Here is a 27,288-nt window from a genome sequence, read left to right on the forward strand (position 1 = left end):
AGGGATTTTTCCCTGAGGTTAGGGAGGGGATACAACCCCTTAATTAAGTGCCAGGCGGGTAGTTAAGCTACATAATCTTTACTCCCTGGAATGGAGATAAGAAACGCCCTAACCTTTGTAATAGAAATTGACAGGATTAAAATCGGCTGGTATAAATACGGATGTAACAAGACAATAAACATCAGATCCTCATCAGTCCCTAACCACAACTCCGACCAGAACTTTGGCTGGAGATCCTGGCTAGAGGTCCTGACTAGGCTGCTGATCAACTGAAGGCTGTCTTCGTGTCATTCCTTCTTCGCCGACTCCGTCCACACCTTTGGGGACCCCTGGACCCGCTGGGATTGGACCTCAGCAATGTTGGGGACCTGAAGATTTTCAGTTCTGCTGGTGGTGGTTCTGACACGCCGCCCCCCCCACCCTTCCCCCATGCACCTTTCCCCGCCCCCCAGGAACTTGCAGTGTCAGGAGTCTTTTAGCAAACAGTTGCCCATAACAGTGAAGGAAGGACCTGGGGCATGACTTTAGAAAAGAAAATTTCAGAAAGTTCAGGAAAAACGAGAAAGATCTAATTATATGTCCCCTAGCTTTCAAAGGAAAGATGGTTCCAAGGGATGGGAAGCTCTAAAGAATAAGAATCAGACAACACAGTCACAAGTGACTCCATTGAAGAAAAGTGGGAAGTAGCTCATAAAACTTACATAATGCACCGGGGCTATTTGATAATCATGGTTCTAAAATGATAGTTATAGAAAGGCATATAAATAAAAATGAATACAGCAATATAAAGTACAGAATAGAGAGTATAGTCAATATATTATGCTAACTAAGTATGGTGTCAAATGGGTGTAGATTTATTGGGGTGATCACTTTCTAAGTTATATAAATGTCTAATCATTATGTTGTACGCCTGAAATTAATATGATATTGTATGTTAACTATAATTGAAAAATAGAAGATAAAAATAAAATAAATAAAATAGTATAAACCCAAGTGACTATTAGGAAGGTAATTATGGTCCTGTATGAGCTAAGGCCTGCAGAAATTTGAAGGAAAGCAGAAAGGGCTTCTTCAGTTATGTTCTTTGTACTCAAAGAGAGAAAGAAAGGAATAGATTAAGTTTTTAAAGCTATGACTCCAGAAAAGCCAAAACAGTATTTTTTTTTTCTGACTCTAGGTTCTGTTTCTAGGTTCTGTCTAGGATCTCCAGCCAAGTCCTGTCTCTAGGTTCTGTCAAAACAGTATTTAAAAAGCAGAACAAAAATGGAGGACTCACATTTACTGCAAAGCAACAGTAATAAAGATTGGTACTAGGATTCCAAAATGGTGGCAGAGTAAGTGGAAGTACACTGACATTCTCCCAGGACCAAACTGGAAATATAACTAAAATACAAAAATCCACCCTGAAAAATCACCTGAAGACTAGCTGGAGAGAACCCTGATAACCAAGGATGGAAAGTGAGCAAGGTATAGAGAACCTGTTTAAGAAATAACATATGAAATGTATGCACCCCTGTGTTCATAGCAGCACAATGTACAATAGCTAAGCTCTGGAAATAGCCCAAGTGCCCATCAGTAGACGAGTGGATAAAAAAGCTCTGATACATTTACACCTTGGAATAGTATGCAGCAGCAAAAAAGGATCTCTTACCCTTTGATACAGCATGCAGGGACCTGGAGAGTATTATACTAAGTGAAATAAGCCAGTTAGAGAAAGGCAAGTATCACATGATCTCACACATACCTGGAATCTAATGGTCAAAATAAACTGATGAACAAAATAGATCCAGAGACATAGAAGCATGAAACAGACTGTGGAATCTCAGAGGGAATACAGGGGAGGGTGGGTGAGTGGGTGGGAAGAGATCAGAGAACTTGTATGCATATGTGCATAACCCATGGACACAGACAATAAGGTGGTAAAAGTGGGGAGTGGAGGGGGACGGGATTGGTTAGAAAAGGTAAGGGGGGGGGAAGGAACATAAGTAATACTTTCAGCAATAAAGATAAAAAAAAAAAAAGACTGGTACTAGTACAGGGGTAGACATGGATCAATAGAAAAGAATTACCTGTCCAGAAATAAACCCTTATGATTGTGGTCAATTGATTTTTCAGTAAGGTTGCCATGACAGTTTGATGGGGGAAAGGATAACCTTTTCAACAAATGATATTAGAATAATTGAATATCTACATAGAAAAGAATGAATTTAAACACCTACCTCACATCACTGGAAAAAAATCATGTTCTGATGAAATTTCATATCTTCAAAGATAAAATCCTAAAGAATTTTATGGAGAAAAAGAGAATAGTTTACCTATAAAGATAAAAGGTCTTGGTAACAGATTCCTCATTAGTGACACTTGATACTAAGAGTGATCAAAGCAAAGTTCCAACTGAAATTATTTTAAATTCAGAATTATGCAATTAATCTATCAGAGAGTGAAATCAAATGCAAGAAAGCAAATAGTTTATACCACTTTCAGAACACCTATTAAATAATTACTCAGGAATGTACTCCAACTCCATAAAATATTTATCTAAGAAAGAGAGAAGTGGAATACAATGAAAAATAGCAAACAGAAATAAGTTAGCCTCATAGTTAATTCTTAAGTATTTGTTGATTACATAGCTTTGAGGCTCATGATAATTGTGAAGAAAATTTCCCTCAAAAATAGAGGTAGATCCCTAGCTAGTTTGGCTCAGTGGACAGAGTGTTGGCCTGCGGACTGAAGGGTCCCAGGTTAGATTCTGGTCAAGGGCACATGCCCGGATTGTGGGCTCAATCCCAAGTAGGGGGCATGCAAGAAGCAGCCAATCAATGATTCTCTCTCATCATTGATGTTTCTATCTCTCTCTCCCTCTCCCTTCCTCTCTGAAATCAATAAAAATATATATTTTTAAAAAAATAGAGGTAGAGATATTATATTCTCCCTTTTGCCCTAATTTCTACCTGTGACAGAAAGAAATCTCTCTCTTAGAGAAGATATGTTTTTAGACACCTACATAAAAGGCTAATATGCTAAGTGTCCCTCCGACCATCTGACCGGTCGCTATGTCGTGCACTGATCACCAGGGGGCAGACGCTTAATGCAGGAGCTGCTGTGATGCGCACTGGCCATTTACAAAGAAATGGCAACGTGGACCTGGTGCCTACAAAGCAACACTAGGCTTCCCCCAAGTGGGACACAGGCCCCGCCACCACCCTGAAGCAACACCCCACCAAATCACAGCCAATGCTGCCAAGACCCCATGGCCCAAAATGTGGCCCACAGTCCAATCCAGTCCAGAAGCTGGCTGTGGGCACCAGGTAATGACGTCGTGTAGCAACGCCCAGCTTCCTCTCCCTAGCGATTAGCCTCCTTGCAGTTTCTTCAGCCCAGGAATATAACTTGCTTTGTAGCCAGGTGCAAATATTTTACACTTTAACAGAATGTCTGTGAAGCATTTTCCTGTGCCTCATCTCATTTTATCCTCACAGAAGTCCTGGAGTAGGTAGATAGGAGACCTGGTAGAATCCTAATTTCTTTTCATTAGCCAGAAAACAAAGATTTAGAAAGTTTAGAAACTTGACCCGACTGAAGAGAAGTAAGAAATGGTGGACCTTGGAAATGACTTCAGGTTTTCTCACTGTGCAGAATATAGTCAAACACTGCTACAGTTAAATATTTCACCCTTTGTTCTCCCTGGGTGATCTCCAATAATAATCTGCTTTGTGTTGATATTTACTGCTGTATTGCTGACAATTACCTGAAAGAGAAGTTGGGGTGCTTCACTGGGCTGGAAAAAGTTAGCTAAATCAGATAGCAGGTCTAATTAAGCAAGTTTATCTATGTATATAAAAGGCTAAGTTGACTCGCTCATGCACGATACATATAAAGCTCTCTCACTGGCGCCAATCGCATGCATGTGTTTTGACCTGTCATTGTTGATCGTGAATTTGGTTGACACTTCTATTATAAAGGGCGAAAAGCAATATTAAACTATTTCTTCTAATTAATTTCCTTTCAATGTGTATGAATCTGTGCACTGGGCCACTAGTAATTAATAATTTATAACACTGGAAAATAAGAAAGAGTAATATCATACAGTCCTTTGGAAGATAGAGAGCAGATGGAGCAGCATTAAGAGTGTAAGTCCAGCCCTACCTGGTTTGACTCAGTGGATAGTCATCAGCCTGTGGACTGAAGGGTCCAGGGTTTGATTTCAGTCAAGGGTACATGCCCAGGTTGTGGCCTTGATCCCAGTAAGGAGCGTGCAGGAGGCAGCTAATCAATGAGTCTCTCTCATCATTGATGCTTCTATCTCTCCCTCTCCTTTCCTCTCTGAAATCAATAAAAATATATTTAAAAAAATATCAAGTGCTGGCAAGGATGTGGACAAAAGGGAACTCCTGTGCACTGTTGGTGGATTGTAAATTGGTACAGCCACCAATTGATGTTTATATCTCTCTCTTCCTCTCCTTCCTCTCTGAAATCAATAACCATATATTTTTTAAAAAAGAGTGTAATCCAAGTTTAAAGCTTATAGAAGCAATGCCTTCTGATTAAAGTAGAAAGGGTCCGGGGATTGTATTAAGCTACAAAGCAGAAGGAAGGCTCAGAAGAAGATGGAACCCTGGGGAAATGCCAGAGTAATTGGTTGGAAAACTACACTATGAAAAACCTGATAAGTCAGTCTTCTCTTTCATCCTCCACTTTTGTTAAGCAATAGGAAAAAGAGGCATTTGTCCCAGGTTAGAGCAATGAGTGTAGAATCAGAGCGAGGGTCAGCAATCATGGTCCAGAGGCCAGATCAGCCTGTGACCTATTTTGTATTGCCAGCAAGGTAACTATGGTTTTTGCATTTTTCACTTTTAAAACATTTTACATGTACATTTTAACATTTAAAAAAGAAAAAGACTATATGACAGACCATATGTGCCTTGCAAAACCTTAAATATTTATTATTGGGTTCATTATAGAAAAAGTTTGCTGGCCCTTGGTGTAAGTTGCTGGAAAGAAAAGTTGTGCAATATCTGAATGACTGGCTAGTGACATTCTGGAGGAATGAGAGCAAAGATATAAATGAAAGGACACAATGTCCTCTGGTTGAAAACATAATCTGCCCTTTTCCCCAAAATCACAGACTATAATGAATATAACTAGTGTACACAGATAGGAGGACAAGGAACCTTTCCATAAAAAAAAAAAAGCAGACATACTAACAAATATCAGTAACAATTGAAGAAAACTAAACCATGAAATAAACCCTGAATTTAATAAACAGAAGCACTAACACCTAAGAAAACAGTTAATAAACAAAGGCAGCTAAAATAGAATTATAGAGAAGTATAAGGACCAGTTTTCAGTCCTTATGCTTGCAAATTAGTACTAGGACCAGCTTGTAAAGTGCTGTTAAGAGTTCTGTTGTGATTTTTGTTGGTATAATTGCCATCCTCAAAATATAGTCTTCTGGTCCATTGAAATGGTATAACATTCCATTTTAAAGTCTTTTATAAAATTTATAAATTTATCTGTTAAGATCTTGTACAGCATTTGTTTAATTTATCCTTAGTGATTTGTGATTTTTTAAATCAGTGCTGTAAATATACTTTGCTAGTATATATGAACACCATTCATTTATATATAATGACGTTATATCCAGCAACCTGCTAACCTTGTGCATTGACTCTAGTAGCTTTCTTGTAGACTCTTAGCTTACTTCCTATCAAGACAAACTGTCTGAAAATAATGACAAATTAATTACCTTTCCAATTATTATACCTTTCTTATTTTTCTTGCCTTATTCATCTGGCTTCAATTTCCTTTAACATAATAGTGATTAATGGGCATCCTTATTAAGAATATGCTTCTGAGGTTCCACATTCCACTAATGTTTTGCTGTAGGTTTTGGATAGGTAATTATAAATTCAGCTTATTTGTGAGTTTTCTCAGCCACATCTGCTTTGCTTCTTTGGAAACCAGGTCCATAGACATTCTCACTGCCAGTCCAGGCATTCTGATCTCATCCTATATAAAAAAAGCCTAGTATGCAAATTGCCCCCTTGACCGGAAGTTCAACTGCTCGCTATGACGTGCGCTGACTACCAGGGGGCGGCACGGACCATGGTGGGCGTCAGCGACATGGTGCTGGCAGTGGGCAGCAGTGGAGGTACTGCCAACCCTGATGGGCCCTGATGAGAGCGGGACCGCAGCGGGATGGTGGAGTAGGTGAGCGGGAGGTGCCAGGCCAAGGCGGGTGCACCTGTGCACAAATTTCATGCACTGGGCCTCTAGTTGGTATATTAAAAAGGGAGAATTTTTGGTCCTGAGAGTGTCCCTCACCTTGGGTAAATATACTTTGCTGGCTCTCTCTGAGGTTTGTAGAGGTACACACATCATGTCTGCTTCTTTCCACATGCACCACTGTGCAATTTTCCCTGCTTTAGAAACCCTTCCACATACTCTGTAGTTTAGTTTGAATTCCTTTAGTTTTATCAAAGCTAGAGTTTGTAGTTCTCATTCTCCTGGCTTTTCGATATTATCCTCGAAAGGAGATTATTGTCAAATTTCAGTAAAAATCACGGCAGGTTCTTATCAGAACTTTACAAGCTGAGCCTAGTGCTAATTTGCAGGTTTAAGGACCAAAAATAGAAATTTTTGAACATAATAAGAAAAATCATTGAACATAATAAAAAAAATCACTAGGAAAATAATAGAGAGTTTAGAAACTGACCCAAGGAACTAAGAATGGGAAGGAAATAGCACTAGAAATCAATACTATGCAATAAATGGTGTTGGACACATTGGCTACCCAAATAGGTAAAGATAATATTTTATTTATTACTTATACCTCACATATTATATCCAGGTATATTAAAGTGGTAAATGTGAAAGTCAAAAACAGCAAAATTGTTAATAGAAAATATGGGAGAATGTCTTTATGATCTTAGGGTAGGTAAGGATTTCTGAAAGAAAGATTGAAATGTACAGACCAGTTCACTCTCAGTATGGTTAGAGTAAGGGAAGGGGGGTGTGGTAAGAGGCACAGATGAGGAGGGAGGGGCATGGGTTGGCCAGATCATGTAGCAATCTCCAGGTTTAACCTGACTTAAAGACTTTTTGACAAAGTGGCAAAAGTGTTTGAAGCAGGGAAGTATTTTTATCAGAGTAGTATTTTCAGATATTACGCTGGCTGCAAAATGGATTGCAGGAGGACTAGAGAGATATTAGGAGACAATTTAGAAAGTAGTTGCAGGAAAGCAAACAATGAAGGTGGTTTGGATTAAAGAGTGAATGATGAGAAAAGTTTGGTTTCAAGAAATAAGTAGGATATATACTCAACAAGACCTTGTGCTTGATCAAATTTGCAGGGTAAAGTGGAATCAGGGTCATCTTGGAATATGTTAATTTTAAGGTATCATTGAGACATCCAAGAGGAAATGTTGTAATAAGTTGGATGTATATGTTAGGAGCTTCAAAAATATGTTTGGGCTGCAGATTTAAATTTGGGATTTTCTGTGTATAGATGGTAATTAAAGCCAAGGGTAGAGGAGACCACTGAGTGCAATGGCCCTGGGCTGTCCATATGTTTTCGTACAGCCCACCAGCTAAGAATTATTTTTACATGTTTCAATGATTGGGGGAAAATTCAAAAGAAGAATAATATTTTTTGACACATGCAAATTATATGAAATTCAGATTTCATGTCTGTAAATAAAGTTTTATTGAAACACGTCCACATTACTTTTTTTAAAAAATATATTTTATTGATTTTTTACAGAGAGGAAGGGAGAGAGATAGAGAGTTAGAAACATCGATCAGCTGCCTCCTGCACATCTCCCACTGGGGATGTGCCTGCAACCAAGGTACATGCCCTTGACCGGAATCGAACCTGGGACCTTTCAGTCCGCAGGCTGACGCTCTATCCACTGAGCCAAACCGGTTTCGGCCACATTACTTATTGACAGCTTTCAAGCTATGATGGCAGAGTTTAGTAGTTGTGATGGAGACCCAGAGATTGTATGGTCTGCAATGCCTAAATATGTTCTCTATGACCATTTACAGAAACTTTGCAGACCCCTGACTTAGACAAAGATGATAGAATAAGAAGTGAAGAAGGCCTCAGTCTACCTTCTGTTAAATGTCCACATTTATTAGAATTAGTGGTGTATTAGAAAATAATGAACTGCCCTAGCTGGTTTGGTTCAGTGGATAGAGCATCAGCCTGCGGACTGAAGGGTCCCGGGTTTGATTTCGGTCAAGATCACGTACTTAGGTTGCAGGCTCTCGGCCCTGGTTGGGGGTATGCGGGAGGCAGCCAGTCGATACGTCTCTCTCACAGTGTTTCTGTCTCTCCCTCTCCCTTCTTCTCTCTCTAAAAATCAATGAAAAAAGATCCCCTAGGGTGAGGATTAAAAAAAGAAAGAAAGAAAATAATAAACTGGCAAAAGAAACTAAGAACCTGTCTGAGAGTAGGACAAACAGGGAGTGTTATCACACTTGATTCAAGGGTGACCACTTGATTTATCATTAATGTCCTTAGGAGAGCAGTTTGAAAGGAAGAGCGAAGGGAAGAGTGGCAGAAGCCAGATGAGGCAGGTTGTGGGGAGAGTGGTATGAGAGGAACTGGAGATGGTGACTGTTGACAGCATTTTCAAGAACTTTGACTGGATGGGGGAAAGGGACTGCTATGTTTGGGAGAGCACACAGGCTAAAGCAAGCTCTTATTTTTAAAATTTTTTTTTAAGGTGGAAGAACTTGAGTATATATAAATGCAAAATGAAGGAAGCCATTAAAATGTGATAGGTTGAAGACTTAGAAGAGAAGGAATCATGATTAGTGCAAGTTCCCTGAGAAAGAAGTTTCCTTGAACATGTGTAACTTTTGCCTGTCTCAAGATGTACACACCCCGTTTCTTTTCTCTCAGCCTACAATTTTTTTAAATCAACCCCCACCTCACCCTTGTTTCTTCTGGTCCATCCTCCCATTTGTCTTTCAGATCTCTTTTTTGTCATTGCCTTACGGTCTTTTTTTGACTCAGTCTACCCCCGCTCAATCTAAATTAGATGCCAACTGCCTGAATGAATGAATGACAAGATCCAGAGCACAGAGAGAGGAAAGGATCTTAGATGGAAACGATTCTTCTTTACTGTTGCAGGAAAAATAAGAATGTGTATAAACTCAGGAGGCTGAAGGAATTTCCACCTGATTGCCTTTATTTACTCTGTTGATTTGGAGGCAAGACTATCTGCAGAAAGTGAGGCTGTCCAGGAGCCTGGAGGTTGGAGAAGAGTGGAGAAAGTTTGAAATAGTCATTGCAGGTAGTGGAAATGTGCTGACTATTAAAATGTCATAGTAGCCTTTGTGGTATTGAGGCTCCAACTGAGTTCACCGAAATAGGCTGTAAACATACAGTGAGAGGGTTCTGCCTGGTAATGCAATTTCTACAATAATACTTAGCAGCCTGAGTGTAGGAATAAAGATGATGGATATCTGAATTGATTCCAGGTCTGGGGTTTCTAGACGGGTGTAACCAAAAGACAAAGGGTGCAGAAACTTAAATTGTTGGCAAAAGAGAATGAAGGTAGGAGATGGCTGGAGAAGGGGAAATTGGAGTAAAATAGAATGTGTAAAAGAAGTACAGTGGTAGTGGTTAGACAAACTGCAAAGAGATGAAGAGTGGTAGATTGAGTTGTTCTTTTAAGGTACTTGGAGAATGAGAAGAATTGGGGGACAGTTGTAAAAGTTGCCTTTAACATGATTACATCCTTATAATGAAAAGAAATGTCAGATTGTCTTAGAAATGGAAAATTTTACTATGAGTTGGGCAAGAAGTTATTGCTGCATGTTAAAGGGGTTCAGACAGGTCTTCCTAAGGTGAGCCACTTTGGCATCTGAAGTTTTTGAGCTGAAGGCAATTACAGGGGTTCATAATGAGTCACTCAAGATATGCCTCTATGGCAGTGGTTCTCAACCTTGGCTGCACATTAGAATCACCTGGGAATCTTTTTAAAATCCTGATTTCTGGGCCTCATCCTCCAGAAATTCTGTTTCTTTGTTATGGGGTGGGGCCACAACATTAGTAACAAAGAAACAATTTCCGGAAGATGAGGCCCAGAAATCAGGATTTTAAAAAGATTCCCAGGTGATTCTAATGTGCAGCCAAGGTTGAGAACCACTGCTCTATGGTATTCGAATTGTTTTGAGCTAAAGGCAACCAAGATCCTGTGAGCTCAAGATAAACACCTCACCCCTCCTTCCTTAAATACTTAGAAGAATTTGAAATAGGGGCCTTGCCCATAATAACAGATTATGAGATGACCCCCCTCTGTGGCAGGGCAAACTACTGGTTACTGAACATGTGCTCTTCCTGCCATTATGTTCTGAAGCCCCAAGACACCTTACCCCACCCCTAGCTCAGATTGTCATATAGATCTTATTTTCCCTTTCTGTCTCTGAATCTCTCATGTATGTGGGGTCTCTGACTCTCTTATGTATGCAGAGTTCCCATGCATATGTATGTAATTAAATTTGGTTATTTTCTTTTGTTGATCTGTCTCTTGTCTGTTTGATTATTAGACTAGCTGAAAGAACCTTGAGGGTAAAGGAACGTTTCTTCCTCATCCACAAGACCCTGTGGGCTCAAGAGAAACTTTTACTGCCTTGGCAGGTGTAGCTCAGTTGGTTGGTCATTGTTCCATGCACTAGAAGGTTTGCCGGTTCGATTCCTGGTCAGGGCATAGGGCATATGCCCTTTTGTGGGCTTGATCCCTGGTAGGGGGCCTGCAGGAGACATCATTGCTCTAGTCTGTAAAATAATGGATTGTAAATTTTTCTTATGTCTCATATCAGATTGAGATTATTAGCATAAAACTGAATGTTATATTTTAAACATTTAAATATAACTTAATTAATAAAGAAGAGCTAGAAAAGATACTACTTATTCATATTCAGATGTTTAGTATTGTCCATAAGGGAAATAAATATTCATTCAATAATAAACATTTAATTTTACCATGTGTAAGGAATTTAGAGATTGACTAAAACTTAGTCTCTTCTTAAAAGGATCCCACCTTCCAATACTATTGACAATATTCCCTATGCTGGAGACAAACAGAAATAGACATTAGATATATAATGTGATGACATACGATCCTAAAGGGATCACAAAAGTGATATGGGAATAGAGGGGTCGGAGTGATTAGTCTGCCTAGGAGAGCAGAGAAATGAACCGTGTCCTTAGATGGTTCTGTTTATTTGAAGTCTATTCAAGTATCTCCATTATGGAACCTTCTCTGGGTGAGGCAGTGTGGTGTGATGGGAGAGGAGTGATCTGATATAAGGAATGTGCCTTGCTTAAAAACTGTGTGAATCAATGGAAAGGGAAGAATGCAGGATGTCTCAGAACATTCAGCCTTGAACAGAGACAGATGAATAAAGGAAGAAGAGCAGTTGGGAGTGTGTGGGTGGATTCTCCTGGGAATATGCTCAGGGACTTTAAGAAGAAGTGTATCTATTGGAAGTTTCCAGGTTTAGGAAGTTTCCTAAAAGGGAAACAATCAGACTTTGTATGTATCCTGCTTCTATGAAAGAGGGCCCTCTTGCCCTCCTAGCCAATTAAGCCTTAATTTAATCAAGTTTTAGATCTAATTCCCAATCTACAGGAAATGTGTAGATAGTGAAATAAGTTGAAAACAAAACAAAAAGCAGTCAGCCAAATCTAGAATGTGGGATTTTTCTACAAGACAAAAGAGTTGTTCTAGAAGAAAAGAAAGAGATTTAGGTAGCATCATAAACAAATTCAAATCGTTCAGATCCTTATTTCAACAATTTAACCAACTATATAAAACTAGAGGCCTGGTGCACAAAAATTTGTGCACTGGGGGGGGCGTCCCTCAGCCCGGCCTGCGCCCATTTGCAGTCCAGGACCCCTTGGGGGATGTCCATCTGTTGACTTAGGCCCACTCCCCGGGGGATCAGGCCTAAGCTTGCAGTCAGACATCCTTCCAGCAGCCAGGGAGCCCTCGGGGGATGTCCAACTAAAGGCTTAGGCCCCCAAGGGATCAGGTCTAAACTGTTAGTTGGACATTCTTAGTGCTGCCACAGAGGTGGGAGAGGCTCCTCCCACCACCACTGTGCTGGCCAGCCATGAGCCATCTTCTGGCTGAGTGGCACTCCCCATATGGAAGTGCACTGACCACCAGGGGGCAGCTCCTGCATTGAGCATCTGCCCCCTGGTGGCCAGTGAACATCATAGCAACCGGTCATCCTGCCATTCAGTCAATTTGCATATTAGCCTTTTATTATTATTATATAGGATGTCCCTATTTCCCCCCTTTTGCCCCCTCTACCCAGCTCTTGCCCCCACTTCTCTCTGGCCATCACCATACTGTTGTCTGTGTCCATGGGTTGTGCATATATTTTCTTTGGCTAATCCCTTCTTTAAATTCACTTCTTTAAATTTCTATTTTCAGGTAAGTGCTTATAACTGCACTATTATATATTTTCTATTATATCATTTAGAATTAAGATATTTTTTAATTGAACCCTTGTAAATTTTAGCACAATTTAATAAATTATGCTAGAAGCAATTAGGAGATTTTTCATGTAATGCAGATAAATTTCAATTAATATTTTATTAATTTTTAATTTTTTAATATTTTAATTTGAAATAATCTCATACATGTAAAAAAACTATAAAATACTACAGCATATTATATGTACCCTTCACCCAATTTCTTAGGTGTTAATAATTTAAACATAATCATTATACAACTAACAAAATTTGGAATATATTTTTCTTAGAATCTCTTTAATGTTACTTAATCCATTTACTTTGTTTTTGTTAATCTTCACCCAAGGATATTTTTCTATTGAATTTTAGAGTGAAGGGAAAGGGAGAGACACATTGGTTGCCTCCTGCATATGATCTGATAGGGACTGGGGATCAAGCCAGCAACTGAGGTACATGTCCTTGACTGGAATCGAACCTGGGACCCTTCAGTCCACGAGCTAATGCTCTATCCACTGAGCAAAACAGGCTGCAGCGTAATTCATTTACTTTTAATCTATATGTGTCTTTATATTTAAAGTGGGTTTTGTTTTTGATTCAGCCTCATAATCTGTCTTTTAATTGGTACATTTATGCCACTGACTTTCAGAGTGCTTACTAATAGAGTTACTGCCATATCAGGCGGCATCTGGGGCTTCTGGGGCCGGCCTGCGGCCCGGGATCAGATCCAATCACGGGCGGCAGGCAGGTGGCTTCTGGGGCTTCTGAGGCCCGCCTGCAGCCCGGGGTTGGATCCGATCACGGGCAGCAGGCAGGCGGCTTCTGGGGTCGCACACGGGGGCCTGGATGGCGGCTCACGCTGGTGGCTCACGCTGTCCCGCCCTGCCTGCAGTATGCAAATTAGCCACTATCTTTGTTGGCGGTTAATTTGCATATCATGCTGATTAGCCCATGGGAGGCGTAGCGAAGGTATGGTCAATTACCATGTTTGTCTTTTATTAGATAGGATCTTTTAGATTATTAGAAAGTTTGAATTTAAATTGGGTATCCAATTATATTAAAGGATTATTGCTAATTTTGTTACATGTAGTAACATATTATGTTGAGTAAGAAAATTTTGTATTCCTTTCTTTTGAGATGCATATTGACATTTCCAGGGGTGAAAAGACATAATGGCTCAGAATTTTCTTTGAAATATTGAAGTTAAAGGAAATGTGGAGGGCAGTAATTGAATCAAGCATAGCATTTTATTGATGATTGTTAAAGCTGATTGATAGGTTGTGGAGCTGAGGAGAGAGTTGGGGCTAGTGATAGAAATACAAATTTGAATGCTGTGTCAGGGTAGGGGTCTTGGTGTATATGATATTCTCATACTACTTGAAGTGGGTGGACAGCTGCAGCTTTACAGCACCAATCAAGGATGACCCTGAAGGAGAGTGGTGAAGGAAAATCCTCCAATAGGCAGAACCTGGAGTACACGCTGAGTTCACTTTATTTGGAGGGAGAGACGGCCAGAAGTGTGGATCTACCTTCATTATGTGAACAGTTGTGCAGTTGGGCTGGATATCAGGGACTTGGAAGAAACAGGTTTGGAAGATTGGTGACAAGGAAGCCTGGGGAAGAGGTATGTGGAAGGATCTCTCAGGACGGGCATAGAATCTGAAGATATTTGTAGCCCACGTAAAACTTGCCAAACAGCATATACTACAGAGGAGGCACTTAATTTTCAGGTGAAGTAAATGACACATCCTGTATATATCAACCGGCCACTTTCCCCAGTCACCCAGTGCTTCGTCCATGGGCCCATGAACAAAGTGGCTGTGGTTGCAGGGATGGAAGCTGTGAGTGGACTCAGCAATAGGGCTTTCCATTACCAAGGCTGACCTGGCCAACGGTACTGTTGAATGTCAAATCTGCTCACAGCAGAGAACAACACAGAGCTCTGAAATGGTACTAAGGGGACCAGCCAGCCATCTGGTGTCAGATTGATTACATTGGACCTCTTTTATCATTGAAGGAGTAGAGATTTGCCCTCACTGGAATAGACATTATTTTCATAGAGGTAAACAACAGGAGAAACGGCTAAAAACATAGTAATAGTTGCCTTTGGTAATTAGGACTGCATGTGGGGAGAGGCATGACCCTCAATTCTTCATTATAATAAGTCTTTTAATAATATTTTATTTTGAAACCATAATGATATATTGCCTTGATTTAAAAAAATTAATAATAAAAGAAATAAGAAAGAAAACCACACAGGCCTGGAATCTTAAGTGTAATCCAGAAAAGTTTATCAGGACTGTAGATATATTGGGATCACTGTTGTAACTCAGTGGCTATTTTATTTAAAAAGACCAAAATGGACAAATTCCCTTGTAAGGGCGACATAAGCTGAAATAAGGTAGATTTTGAATTGATTTGGCAGTGGGCTCTTCTTTTTATATCAGTCATGTTCCCATCATCTCAGTTGTAGGGTCTCATTTGGTTGATCATGGCATGTACTTGGTGTAGGGGCTGAAGGGGTTAGAATTATAGTGAGACCCCCGATGGTGAAGGATGTGACCACCACCTGCTCTTGGGCCCAGGCATTCTTGAAGAAGGTGATGGGTCTCCTGGCCATGTTGGTCTCGCAGTTGTCTAGTACATGGTCTGGCCACGTTGGCTCATCTGTGATATTATGGCAATGACAATGACATCAAATTTATTGAGGTATTTCTAGGAGCCAGAAACTACATGGGCAGACAAGGTCATAGTTAAGCTTGGGTGACTTCAGGACCTCCATTACCAGTTGCTTTGGATTCTCACTTTTGTCTCCCAGCCCAGGATTTAGTAAGCTATGGCTCACAGGCTAGCTACCAATTTTTGTACATAAAGTTTTATTGAAACACAGTCACACTCACTTTTGTGTGTGTGTGTGTGTGTGTATAATATATTTTATTGATTTTTTACAGAGAGGAAGGGAGAGGAATAGAGAGTTAGAAACATCGATGAGAGAGAAATATCGATCAGCTGCCTCCTGTACACCCAGCACTGGGGATGTGCCCGCAACCAAGGCTGGAATTGAACCTGGGATTCCTCAGTCCACAGGCTGACGCTCTATCCACCAAGCCAAACCAGTCAGGGCACTTGTTTATATATTTTATATGACTGATTTTTCAAAAACTGCCGGCTGACCAGCAGCCCCTGAATGATGGATGAACAGATTACTCAGTCACAGTTTGACTGTGAAAGAGAGGGCTAAGGGGCCCTGGCTTTAGTAGCCAGAGCAGCCTCTATTGCCTGCCTCGTTAGGCCTTTATTGGAATTTTTATCTCTAGGTACAATCAGTAGGGTGAGTAATCTTTGGAGGACACATGTGTTTCTGTTGTCCTCTAGGCAAGGGCATCCAGGGGTTAAGCATAAGGATTCCAGTAAACACCCAGGGGGGCGGGGGGTGGGGACTGCATTTACAGGCTTGTTTGGAAAGGTCAAGGAATAATTAGGGGCTGCCTTCGACACTCCCCTAAGTTGCCCCTAGGTTGGAATTCCGATAAACAGGGCAGTCGGCATTCCACACACTTCCCTTTTATCAGAATATTCTCTTTACAAACTTTCCAACCAAGTCTTTTGTGCTCCTCAACAAAAAACCTGTTTGAATGTTTTATTGATTCTTAAAGCTTTGTTTCGACCATAAGATCCTGATCACTGACTATATTAACATCCTCATTGATATTCTTTTTTAAAATATATATTTTTGTTGATTTTAGAGAGGAAGGGAGAGGGAGAGAGAGATAGAAACATCAATGATGAGAGAGAATTATTGGTCGGTTGTCCAGCACATCCCCTATTGAGGACTGAGCCTGCAGTCCTGGCATGTGCCCTGACTGGGAATCAAACTGTGACCTCCTGGTTCATAGGTTGATGCTCAACCACTGAGCCACATCAGCCAGGCCATTGTTATTCTTTTTTGTTGTTGGATATGTGGTTTTTTTTACCACCCATAACTTAAAATTTACCACCTTAATCATTTTTAAGCATATAATTCAGTGGTGATACATCTATTCATTTTATTGTGAAACAGATTTCCAGAACTTTTTTTTTAAATTTAAATTCTTTATTGTGTAAAGTATTACATAAGTCAGCACATGCCCTCACCACCCTCCCCCCCAGTGAAAGGACAGAACGGGACTGATAGCTGTGTCCCTGACCCCTCTTCCAAGAAAAAACCACAGAATGTGTCAGTTACCCAGCCCGCCCTTAAATCAGCCAATGGGAATGCAAAGGGAACTAACCCAAGGCCAAAAGTATGCTAGCCACCTCCTGTCTTTGTGTAACCAGACCCTAGCCACACCCTGCCTTTGCGTCACTAGCCCCTAGCCCTCACCCAACCAATTAGAAGTATGCCCCCACCTCCCGACCCCAAGCCCTATAAAATCTTTGTTCTCTTGAGACTCGGGGCTCTTCGCATGCTGCCGCTGTGTTGGTGGAGCGGAGGGACCTAGCTCGAGCTTGAATAAAGGCTCTTTGCTTTTGCATCGGACTCGGCTCCCTGGTGGTTCTTTGGGGATCTTGAAATCTGGGCGTAACACCCAGAACTTTTTATCTTACAAGTCTGAAATTCTATTAAGTAACAACTTACCTTTTGTTCCCTCCCCAAGGCCCTAGTAGCCACCATTCTACTTTCTATCTCTATGAATTTGCCTACTTTGAATACCTCACATAAGTAGAATTATACAGTATTTGTCTTTCTGTTATTTATTTCATTTAGCATAATTTCCTCAAGATTCATTTATGTTGTAGCATGTGACTGAATTTCCTTCCTTTTTAAGGCTGAATAATGTTCCATTTTACATATATATATATATATGTGTGTGTGTGTGTGTGTGTGTGTGTGTGTGTATTGAGTGGCCAGATTATTATTATTTTTTTAACTAATGAGGATTTTTAATAGTATTTTACAAACTTTAAAAAATATATATTTTATATGTTTGAATTCATCTCAATCACTAATTTTTTTGATGTTCAAATTTTCTCTTTTGTAGTTGGCTTTCTATTGTTTTCAAATGTCCTTTAAATTGTTCTATTTTTGTTAAATTTTGGTTGTATGAAACTGCAATTGTATATAAAACTAGACAGAATAGTGTAATTAATCTGCATGTATCCATATCCTGCTTCAAAAGTAACCAGCTCTTAGCCAGTTTTTTTTTTTGTTTGTTTTTGTTTTAGTACTCCAACTCTCCTTCCTCCTCCCATATTTCTTGTGGCTTAATTTTATTTTTTAAATTGTTTTATTGCTTAAAGTATTACAAAGGTGGCCAGGTTATTATGACCACCCCATCAGTACAATGAAGTGAATTAGTTATGCAAATAATAATAATAATAAAACCTTGAGAGTATTTGCTTAGGAAGTTTTCAATATTCAGTATTTTTGGAAGTGTCAATGAAGTACTGATGGGGTGGTCATAATAATCTGGCCGGTCATAATAATCTGGCCACTCAGTGTGCGTGTGTGTATATATATACATATATATATATTAGTTTGTTTATGCAATATCTGCCAGTGAACATCTGGATTGCTTCCATGTCTTTGACTATTGTGAACAGTGCTACTATTAACACGAGTGTGCAAATACTATAACTGCTATAACTACTATAACTGCTTTTGCACTACAATGTCAGAGTTGAAGAGTTATGTTAGAAGATTCAGAGACTACATGTCCTGCAATCCTAAAGTATTTATCTGAACTAAAGTATTGAAGGAAAAGTTTTCAGAATCCTACTCTAACCCAGTGAAACTGTCAAAGACTCTCATCAACTTCTCCTCTGTTTTTCCCAGATTAGAAATCTCTGGGTATCTGTTTCTCTGGTATCTTAGTAATTCCTCACAATCTTACTAGATCTTTGATGCTCTTAGGAAGAACATTTTTATATTTCATCCAGCTTCCCTAGTTGTTTTCAGCACTATGGTTGGTCTGAATTGCCAGAAGTAAAAATCAGCTCTAGTACCTTTTAATAAATTCATTTTATATTTAAAGTAGCCAGAATCAGTTTCTGTTGATTGCTGTTAAGAACTTTGAATGATAATTTTCTTCTACTTGAAGATATGAAAATGATTCCACTGAGAAGAACACCCGGATAGTTTGCATGTTTTTTTAAAAAATATATTTTTATTGATTTCAGAGAGGAAGGGAGAGGGAGAGATAGAAACATCAATGATGAGAGAGAATCATTGATTGGCTGCCTCCTGCATGCCCCCCACTGGGGATGGAGCCCGCAACCCAGGCATGTGCCCTTGACTGGAATCGAACCTGGGACCCTTCAGTCAGCAGGCCGACGCTCTATCCACTGAGTCAAACCAGCTAGGGCAGTTTGCATGTTTATGTTGCTGGGAAACCAGCCGAAAGAAAAGATCCTGATTTTGGCTAGATTGATAAGCACTGATTAAGAAGGATAAATTAGGTTTTGTCTGCACTCAGAGGGCAGAGAGGATTATGCTTAGGACTTGGCTTATGCTACTGCCTTCTCCAGGGGTACAAATGAGTAGGAGATTGGCTCGACCTTATGCTGCTATGGACCACTTCAGTCATCCCACCAGATGAAGAAGCTTAACTGACTGAGGTTTGAGGTGTGTGTGTTTGGTTAGTTGGTTTTCTTGTTTTGTCTTTTTTTGTTAATCCTCACCCGAGGCTAATTTTCCATTGATTTTTAGAGAGAATGGAAGGGAGGGGGAGAGACAGAGAGAGAAACATCAATGTGAGAGAGACACACCAATTGGTTGCCTCCCTCCTGCACCCCAACCAGGGCCAGGGATCAAGCCTGCAACTGAGGTATGTGCCCTTGGCCAGAATCGAACCCAGGATCTTTCAGTTCATGGGCTGATGCTCTATCCACTGAGCCAAACTGGCTAGGGCATAGTTGGTTTTTTGGTAACTTTTCATGTTGACATGTAATCACATTTACAGAAAAATTGAAACAATAGTACAAGGAATTCCTTTATACCATTTACCCAGATCCACTAATGGCTTGCAAAACCCCATTTGCTTCATCATTCTGTGTGTGTGTGTGTGCGCGCGCGCACGCGCGCGCTCGTGCGCGTACCTTTTTTGAACCATTTGAGAGTATGTTGGAGAGATCATTAAACACTTTGGTACTTCCTAAGTACAAAGAAAAAATGTTTACATAGTCAGGAAATTTAGCATGAACACAATACTGTTATTTAATCCATAGTCCATAGATTGTTTTTCCCTCCTGTTCCAGTAATGTCCTTAATAGCTTTTTTTTAATACCTCCAGTTTAGAATCTAATCCAGGGTTATGTATACATTGATTTTCATTTCTCACTAATCTCCTTTCATCTAGAACAATTCTCCAGTCTTTCTTGATTTTGATATCTTTGAAAGAGTTCAGGCCAGTTATTTTGTACCGCGTTGATTGGTTTTGGTTTGTTTGATGTTTTCTCATAACTACAAATCCAGTCTATGCAGTGTTGGTAGGAGCACCACTAAAGTGATGTTATGATCTTCTCAGTGCTTCCCATCAGGAGGCACATGAGTCCATTTGTCCCAGGGTTAGTGATGTAACTTTGACCACTTGATTAGGAGATAGCTCCAGGGTTTTCCACTGTGAAGTTACAACTGGAAATAATTAAGTCATCAATAGGGAAATATTGTGAAACTACAAAAACATTCTGCACCTCATCAAACTTTCACGCACTAGTTTTAGCAACCCTTAATAAATCCCTAACTCCATCATTCCTTCTGCATTTATCAGTTAGTTGACCTTTCACTGTGAGACCTTTTCTGCCTCCTCTGTATGTATGACTCATCTTATGCTTTCCCTTTCCAAGCTCTGGAACCTGCACTGTCTTCAAGGAGCCCTTGACTGGCTGAATTTTTAACAAAGCCCAGGAATACATTCGTAAAGGCGAGTCCTCACGCCCAGCGATAGCCTTTATGGTCAGTTGCAGATAGCAAACTGTAGTGTCAAACTGTCCCCTCTGCAGAGAGGCTTTGCCTGGCAGCCAAATCTAAAGGAGCCCTCTGCCTCCACATCTGTTGGCCTCTATCACTTAACCCTGTTTTATTTTCTTCACAGCACTCAATCACTGTCTAAAAGTATCTTGTTTGTTGGCATATATTCGTAATTTTTTGATTTCTTCAACTAGAATATAAAAGACCTACCAGTCCTAACTCATAGCTTTATACCTAGAACCTGAGCCTGGCACAGTTAAATATATAAATGAATGAATGAATGGCATCTTTCTGCTCAAAAATGCTATGAACACACATTTGCATACCAAATTTTATATTTGTGGAAGATTTTCAAATGACATCTAACCAGATTCCCACCATTTCTTAGAAGTTTCTTGATCCTATATCCAGATAGGAAAATTCCCATGTATGGTAATGACTACAATGTCCGTGTTTTAAAGCATTTTATTTATTTGTTTGTTTGTTTGTTAATCCTCACCTGAGGATATTTTTCCATTGGTTTTTAGAGTGAGTGGAAGGGGTGGGGAAAGACAGAGGGAGAGAAACATCGATGTGAGAGAGACACATTGATTGGTTGCCTCCCGGACACGGTATGTACTGGACCAGAATCGAACCTGGGACCCTTCAGTCCGTGGGCCGACACTCTATCCACTGAGTCAAACTGGCTAGGGCCAATGACAGTGTTTTAGTAAATATTTTACGTGTTCAAATATTTCTCTATCAGCCTATAATGGATTTAAGTCACCCTGTTGCTTTTGTTGTTGTTAATCCTCACCTGAGATATTTTTCCATTGATTTTCAGAGAGAATGGAAGGGAGAGGGAAAGGCACAGAGAGAGAAACATTGCTATGAGAAAGACATATCAACTGGTTGCCTCCTGCTCATGGAGGCAGGGATCAAGTCTGCAACCAAGGTACATGCCCTTGACCAGAACAGAACCCGGGACCTTCCAGTCCAAGGGCCAATGCTCTATCCATTGTGCCAAACAGGCTTCGGCCCTGTTGCTTTTTGTAAGTGTTATCCTTCCAAAATATCAAGCTATTGCTGTGGTTACTCTTTAAACCAATCTTTTTTCACTGGGTCATCTCTGATACCATGGTGCAGTTGGAAAATCTAATTCAAGTACTTCCAGATGAGTCATCTGTGAAAGCCATCATGTGAATGCTAATCATGAAGTTACCACACCTCACCTGCTCGGAGGTATGTGGAAGAGGATCATCAAAGGGAAAGAGTTTAAATGTGTAGACATGGCAGTAATCAGTGCTTTTCCTCTTAGTTCTTCAGGACTCATTAAATGTATTTAGAAAAATCCTGAGAAAATAAATCTAAATTAGAATTTTCCAATCAGTGATCTGTAAGGTGCAAGACATATTTTAACTGCCACACACCTGCTTTTCCTCCACAGTTTGCTCAGGGATATGACTATAAATCTGTTCTTCTTTCTCATCCCTCTCTTTTATCTTATTTCCATAGATTGAAATAGAGAATGTTTAGAGTTTTCCTTTCCATAGTACTGTTTTTATCAGGAAGCATCTCCTGAAACCAGTCTCTTTCTGTCATTTGGTTTGATGTGATGGCACAACAGGTTATTGGGACTCTCCTTACCCATCTGGTCTGTCCTATGCAAAGGTCAGAGTCAGCTGGCTCCAACTCTCAACACAGCCAGCACAGAATTAAAAGCAAAACAAAACTGGTCTGGAGAATTTAACTTTGGCTATACAAGATGTTAAACATTAGGAAAAGCTGGGTGAAAGATCTACAAGAACTCTCTGTACTGTTTTTGTAACTTTTCCTCTAAGTCTAAAGTTACATATTTCAAAATAAAACTTTTATAAAGCCCTCTAGAACCCTCTATTTTTGCCTTGTAGATAGCTGATAGCCTGAATTTCACTAATAATTCATTTTAACTGAAATAAATGGCATGAAGTTCATAAATAATTCACTTTAATCTTGCACTAACTTTTTCAACTATTTTTCCTAACATCCTCAACTCCTGATCACATAATGCCTGAAATTCATTTCTATAGTTTGACACTTGATGCTGGCCATCAGTTTCTGAACTTTGTCTGCTTTTCTTAAGAAACCGTTAGTTTTAGATTATTCAGCTCACCCATCTAATATGGGCCCAGAATCCTTCCTTAGATGTAGGTTAGGCTTCCTGGGCTCACAACTGGACTAGTCAAAGTTAATCTTCCAGAGAGCCACCATGGATGCCCACCACTTTCAAAGCTTACAGGTGTTCCCCACAGAAAAGTGAGCATGGTCAGCTTCACCTTTTACTCTCTTCCTGTCAGAGACATCACTGTTAGTCTTCTTTCCAAGGTCAGAACTTGACCCTGGGAGAAGGTTGACCTCCAGTATCTTTCCCATTAGCTTGACCACTTGATCCCTAAGTCAAATTGACCATAAGAGGGAGTTGTGCCCTGGCCCATGTGGCTCAGTTGGTTGGGTGTTGTCTAGTACAATGAGAGGTTGCTGGTTCAATTCCCAGTGGGGCACACACCTGGGTTTCGGGCTTGATTCCTGGTGGGGGGCTTGCAGGAGGCAGCTGATTGATATTGTGCTCTCATCTTGATATTTCTCTCTTCTCCCTTCCTCTCTCTCTGAAACAAAACAAAACAAAACAAACAAACAAAAACAGTAAAAAACAAAAAAGAAAAGGGAGTAGGAACCTTCCAGTTCAGGCATTCGTCTTCCAAACTCCCAACTATTTACCTAGTCAGTTCAATGGATCCCTGCTCCAGTTTCCCCTGACATAGACTGCTATACTACATTCTTACTGTTTAAAAAATTAGTGACTTCTCACCTCTGAAGTAACATGTGCAAATAAAAAATTAAAATACCCAAATCACCCATAATTCCATGAAGCAACAAAAAAGAAATAGCGACAGGGAATTAAAAAGAAAAACATAATATATTTATATTTATATTCTGGTATTCTTATTCTTAACTCAATAAAAAGGTATCTACCAGAAACTTACATGAAACTTCTAACAACATGCACAAGAGTTAAACATGCCCTTTAATGTTGGGAACAAGTCAAGGATCGCTGCTATACTGCTAATATTTAAAATAGTATTGCAGAGGTGAACCAAGATGGTGGTGTAGGTAAACACTGGAACTCACCAGCTCCCACAACCACATCAAAATCATAACTAAAATACAGAATAACCATCATTCAGAACTGCCTGAAAGCTGGCTGAATGGAAGTCTTACAACTAGAGAAATAAAGAAGAAAGCACATTGAGACTGGTAGAAGGGGCAGAAGTGTGAAACGGGCTGGTTTGACCTCCACATGTGGTGTTTTTTTTTTAACCAGTAGGGATATCTCAGCTGTGGAGGTTTCCTGTGAGGAACAAGGGGTCCCAGCCCCACACCATAGCCCCATCCCAGGGTTCCGGAGCTGGGAAGAGAAGTCCCCAGAACTTCAGGCTGTAAAAACCAGCAGGGATTGTGGCTGAGTGACACAGAGGCTGGTGGAGACCCAGGCAGTTCCTCTTAAAGGGCTGGCAGACAACCTTACTTGGACTCACTCCCTCTGAGCTCCAGGGCTGGGGCAGTGGCTGTGGGGATCCAGGGAAATACGGGAAGGAACTGCATTGTCTAGCATTGGAGCCAGAATGCAGGGACAGCTTTCTTCTGTACAGAGGAGCTCGCAGGGTCATTGTTCCTATGAGGAGACTTCCCCCATCACAGAGCTGACTGGCAGCCATATCTGAGGTTCCATCAGAGTGGCTCACACAGGAATAGTGGCTATTAACCAACCATCAAATAAAAATGCATAACAGCCCTAGCTGGTTTGGTTCAAGTGGATAGAGTGTTGGCCTGAGGACTGAAAGGTCCCTGGTTCAATTCCGGTCAAGGGCACATGCCTAGGTTGTGGGCTCGATCCCCAGTGGGGGGCGTGCAGGAGGCAGCCGATCAATGATACTGTCTCATCATTGATGTTTTATCACTCTCTCCCTCTCCCTTCCTCTCTGTAATCAATAAAAATATATTTAAAAAATTTAAAAAAAATGCATAACAGCCCCAAAGGTGGAAAACAATATATTAATTTATTTCCAAGAAAACAATATATAACAGCATCAAAAACAAAGACAGATTCAGTAGTTTTGGGTCGTCTCCTTGGAAAGGAGAAAGCCACTAGTCCAACACTACACACTTCCAAGATTAAAGTATTAAAGACACAGGAGAGGTGACTAGCAATGGACATGTAAACATCTATTCCAAAAGATTTCTCATTCTATGTGAGAATATCCAGTGTAAAACATTTCTTCTTCTAGGTGGTGTCATTTAAGTAAGTTGAAAAATGACTTTGCCATTAGCTCTCGGTGTGTTCCCTAACCCTCAGCCCTTTACCACCCAATGGACTTCCATCTTTTTAAGCAGCAGGAACAAAGAAGGCTTTATTTCAGTTATTCTCTTTAAATATGATTAACATTCAACAGGCACAATTATAGGAAAAAAAGAAAAATTGTGTTAATTAAATGCATCATTAGTTGAAGTAACTGTTTTTCATGAGGATAAATATTAAGGAGCTCAATGGATTGCGGTTCTCAACCTGTGGATCTCGACCATCGGAAAACACATATAGCATATCAGATATTTACATTACGATTCATAACAGTAGCAAAATTACAGTTATGAAGTAGCAACGAAAATAATTTTATGGTTGGGGGTCACCACAACATGAGGAACTGTATTAAAAGGTCGCGGCATTAAGAAGGTTGAGAACCACTGGATCAGAGGAATACAAAAGTAGACTTCACACTTTTCTGAGGTGACATGACATTTTCTCAATATTAACACTGAGATCATTCTTAAATATATATTTTATTGATTTTTTACAGAGAGGAAGGGAGAGGGATAAAGAGTCAGAAACATCGATGAGAGAGAAACATCGATCAGCTGCCTCCTGCACACCCCCCAGTGGGGATGTGCCCACAACCAAGGTACATGCCCTTGACCGGAATCGAACCTGGGACCCTTGAGTCCGCAGGCCGACGCTCTATCCGCTGAGCCAAAGCGGTCAGGGCTGAGGTCATTCTTAAAACCTACCTTATCTGGCTATATTTCACCTCCTTTAATACTCCACCCCAGGAAATGAACTAAGACCAGTAGGAGAATCCCAATTGTCAGACAGCTTGTTTCCTAATGCTTAGTAACAACCTCTCTAAGCTTCGCTCACTCCGTCTGCAAAGTAGGGGTAATGAGGGCCTCACAAGAGTGCTGTGAGGTTTAAGTGCAGTGAGCTAGCAGAATGTCTTGGACACATAGGCTTTTTTAGCTTCCTTCCCTTCTCTCTTTTGAGTGATCTCTGACTTAAACCTCAGTTTGTAATTACTGAGATCCTTGGTTCGATATCACAATCTACAGTCTACATGTGAATGTATTAAAATACAACCATTATCTAAGGTTCTCTAGAGCAGTCTATGCAACCTTCACATTACCAAGATTTTTAGAGTGAAAAAGCTTGTGTCTTACTTTTCCCTCTTTGTCTCAGCATGTGTCTGGTGTATAGTAGACAATAAATATTTACTGACTGCATGCTGAATGAATTGGATGAGGGAATGGACAAGAGATAAATGTCAGGGATGCTTCCCCACAATTGAAAGCTCTTAAAAATCTAGGCATTCTTATCAGCACCAGACATTGTTAAGCCACTCAGAGAACACTATAGCATTTTTAAAGCCTCAAGGATAGAATTTGGTCTCCATTTTGCAGTTAAGATAACTTTGGTGGGGGTGGAGGGTGGTGGCAGAAGAGATTGGTTCATTCTGAGGTATAAGAGACTTGAGACTAGATCCATGCAATACCACCTCTCTTCTAGGAGTTTCTTCATTCTGTAAGAACTTTTCAGCTTTCTCAATGAAAAATGATGAAAGGAGGATCAGAGCACATTCTGATATAATCGAGAAATGTTCTGCTTCCCCGGGATCCTTTTACTGAAGCAGCAGGCAGTGACTGCTTAAAGCACAGTGACTGCTTAAAGTCATTCTCTGCCTCCTGTTAATGACTTTATACAGAACCTCAGCAAGAAAACTGAAAATGCTAGTGCTAAAACTCAGGAACAGGATCTAGTTCTTCAGTTCTAGTAGCTCAAGTTTGAAAGGAGATCGGTGAGTTATCCAGAAAGCTGCTTGTACATTTATGTACAGTTGAGCAAAGAAGAGTGGTGTTCATTAATATGTGGTTTATAGGTCTGTTATAAAAGATTCCCTCTTCAAAGAAACCCAGTTCTTCTTCCCTAAATCATATTACATACACTTCTCCTTTCGATTAGAACATTTATATATAGTGAATATCTGGTGCAAAGATGTGACAATAGCGAAAATGATCATTGATCAGAACAACAAGCTGGCACAGAGGTGAGCATCAGGAAGCAGCCAGAGTGGACAAAGGGTCAGGACCGCTCTGCACAGCCTCGTTATTGTCCAGTGGATATTTCAACATATAGTAGTGGAGCCAGATCCTGAGGTCATGACCTCAGTCCTGAAACTGTTGGCCAAGGTGAAGTCCTCTCTCAAAAGCTCTTCTTCCCAACAGCGACTTCCCCTCAATCACAAGTTGCAGGCGATCAAAAATACCAGCTGGGTTGTATTGCAGTTTCACTCTGATTTAAGGTTCTTTCTCGAAGTCTCAGTTCTAGGCATTCCACAGTAAGGGGGTATGTAGTAAGTTCAAACTTGTTAGCAAAAAGGCTCGGCGAATTAATCAACCACTTTAAGTCTCCATTTCCATAGATACAAATCCCACGCACATAGTGGCCTGCAAAGGAGAAAACAAAAAACATCAAACATGCTTGCTTTCAAAAGTCAGGGGCCAT

General features: G+C 40.3%; 2 protein-coding genes across 6 annotated transcripts in view; one reads left to right on the forward strand and one right to left on the reverse strand.

Moving 5' to 3' along the window:
* The window catches only part of CUNH6orf52 (chromosome unknown C6orf52 homolog), a 68,654-nt gene that overhangs the window by 30,070 nt on the left and 11,296 nt on the right, over positions 1-27,288 (forward strand). The gene's annotated exons all lie outside the window — the stretch shown is intronic.
* The window catches only part of GCNT2 (glucosaminyl (N-acetyl) transferase 2 (I blood group)), a 97,561-nt gene continuing 94,769 nt past the window's right edge, over positions 24,497-27,288 (reverse strand). For all 4 annotated transcript variants that reach the window (XM_070405742.1, XM_070405744.1, XM_070405745.1 and 1 more), the window contains one exon: positions 24,497-27,230. In XM_070405742.1, the coding sequence (XP_070261843.1) occupies positions 27,040-27,230 (191 nt within the window). In that variant the 3' untranslated portion in view covers positions 24,497-27,039. The remainder of the gene's footprint in view (positions 27,231-27,288) is intronic.

The sequence above is a fragment of the Myotis yumanensis genome, unplaced genomic scaffold (assembly GCF_028538775.1).
Source record: "Myotis yumanensis isolate MYYU_CA2020_CCGP unplaced genomic scaffold, mMyoYum1.0.hap1 SCAF_2, whole genome shotgun sequence".
Lineage (NCBI taxonomy): Eukaryota > Metazoa > Chordata > Mammalia > Chiroptera > Vespertilionidae > Myotis > Myotis yumanensis.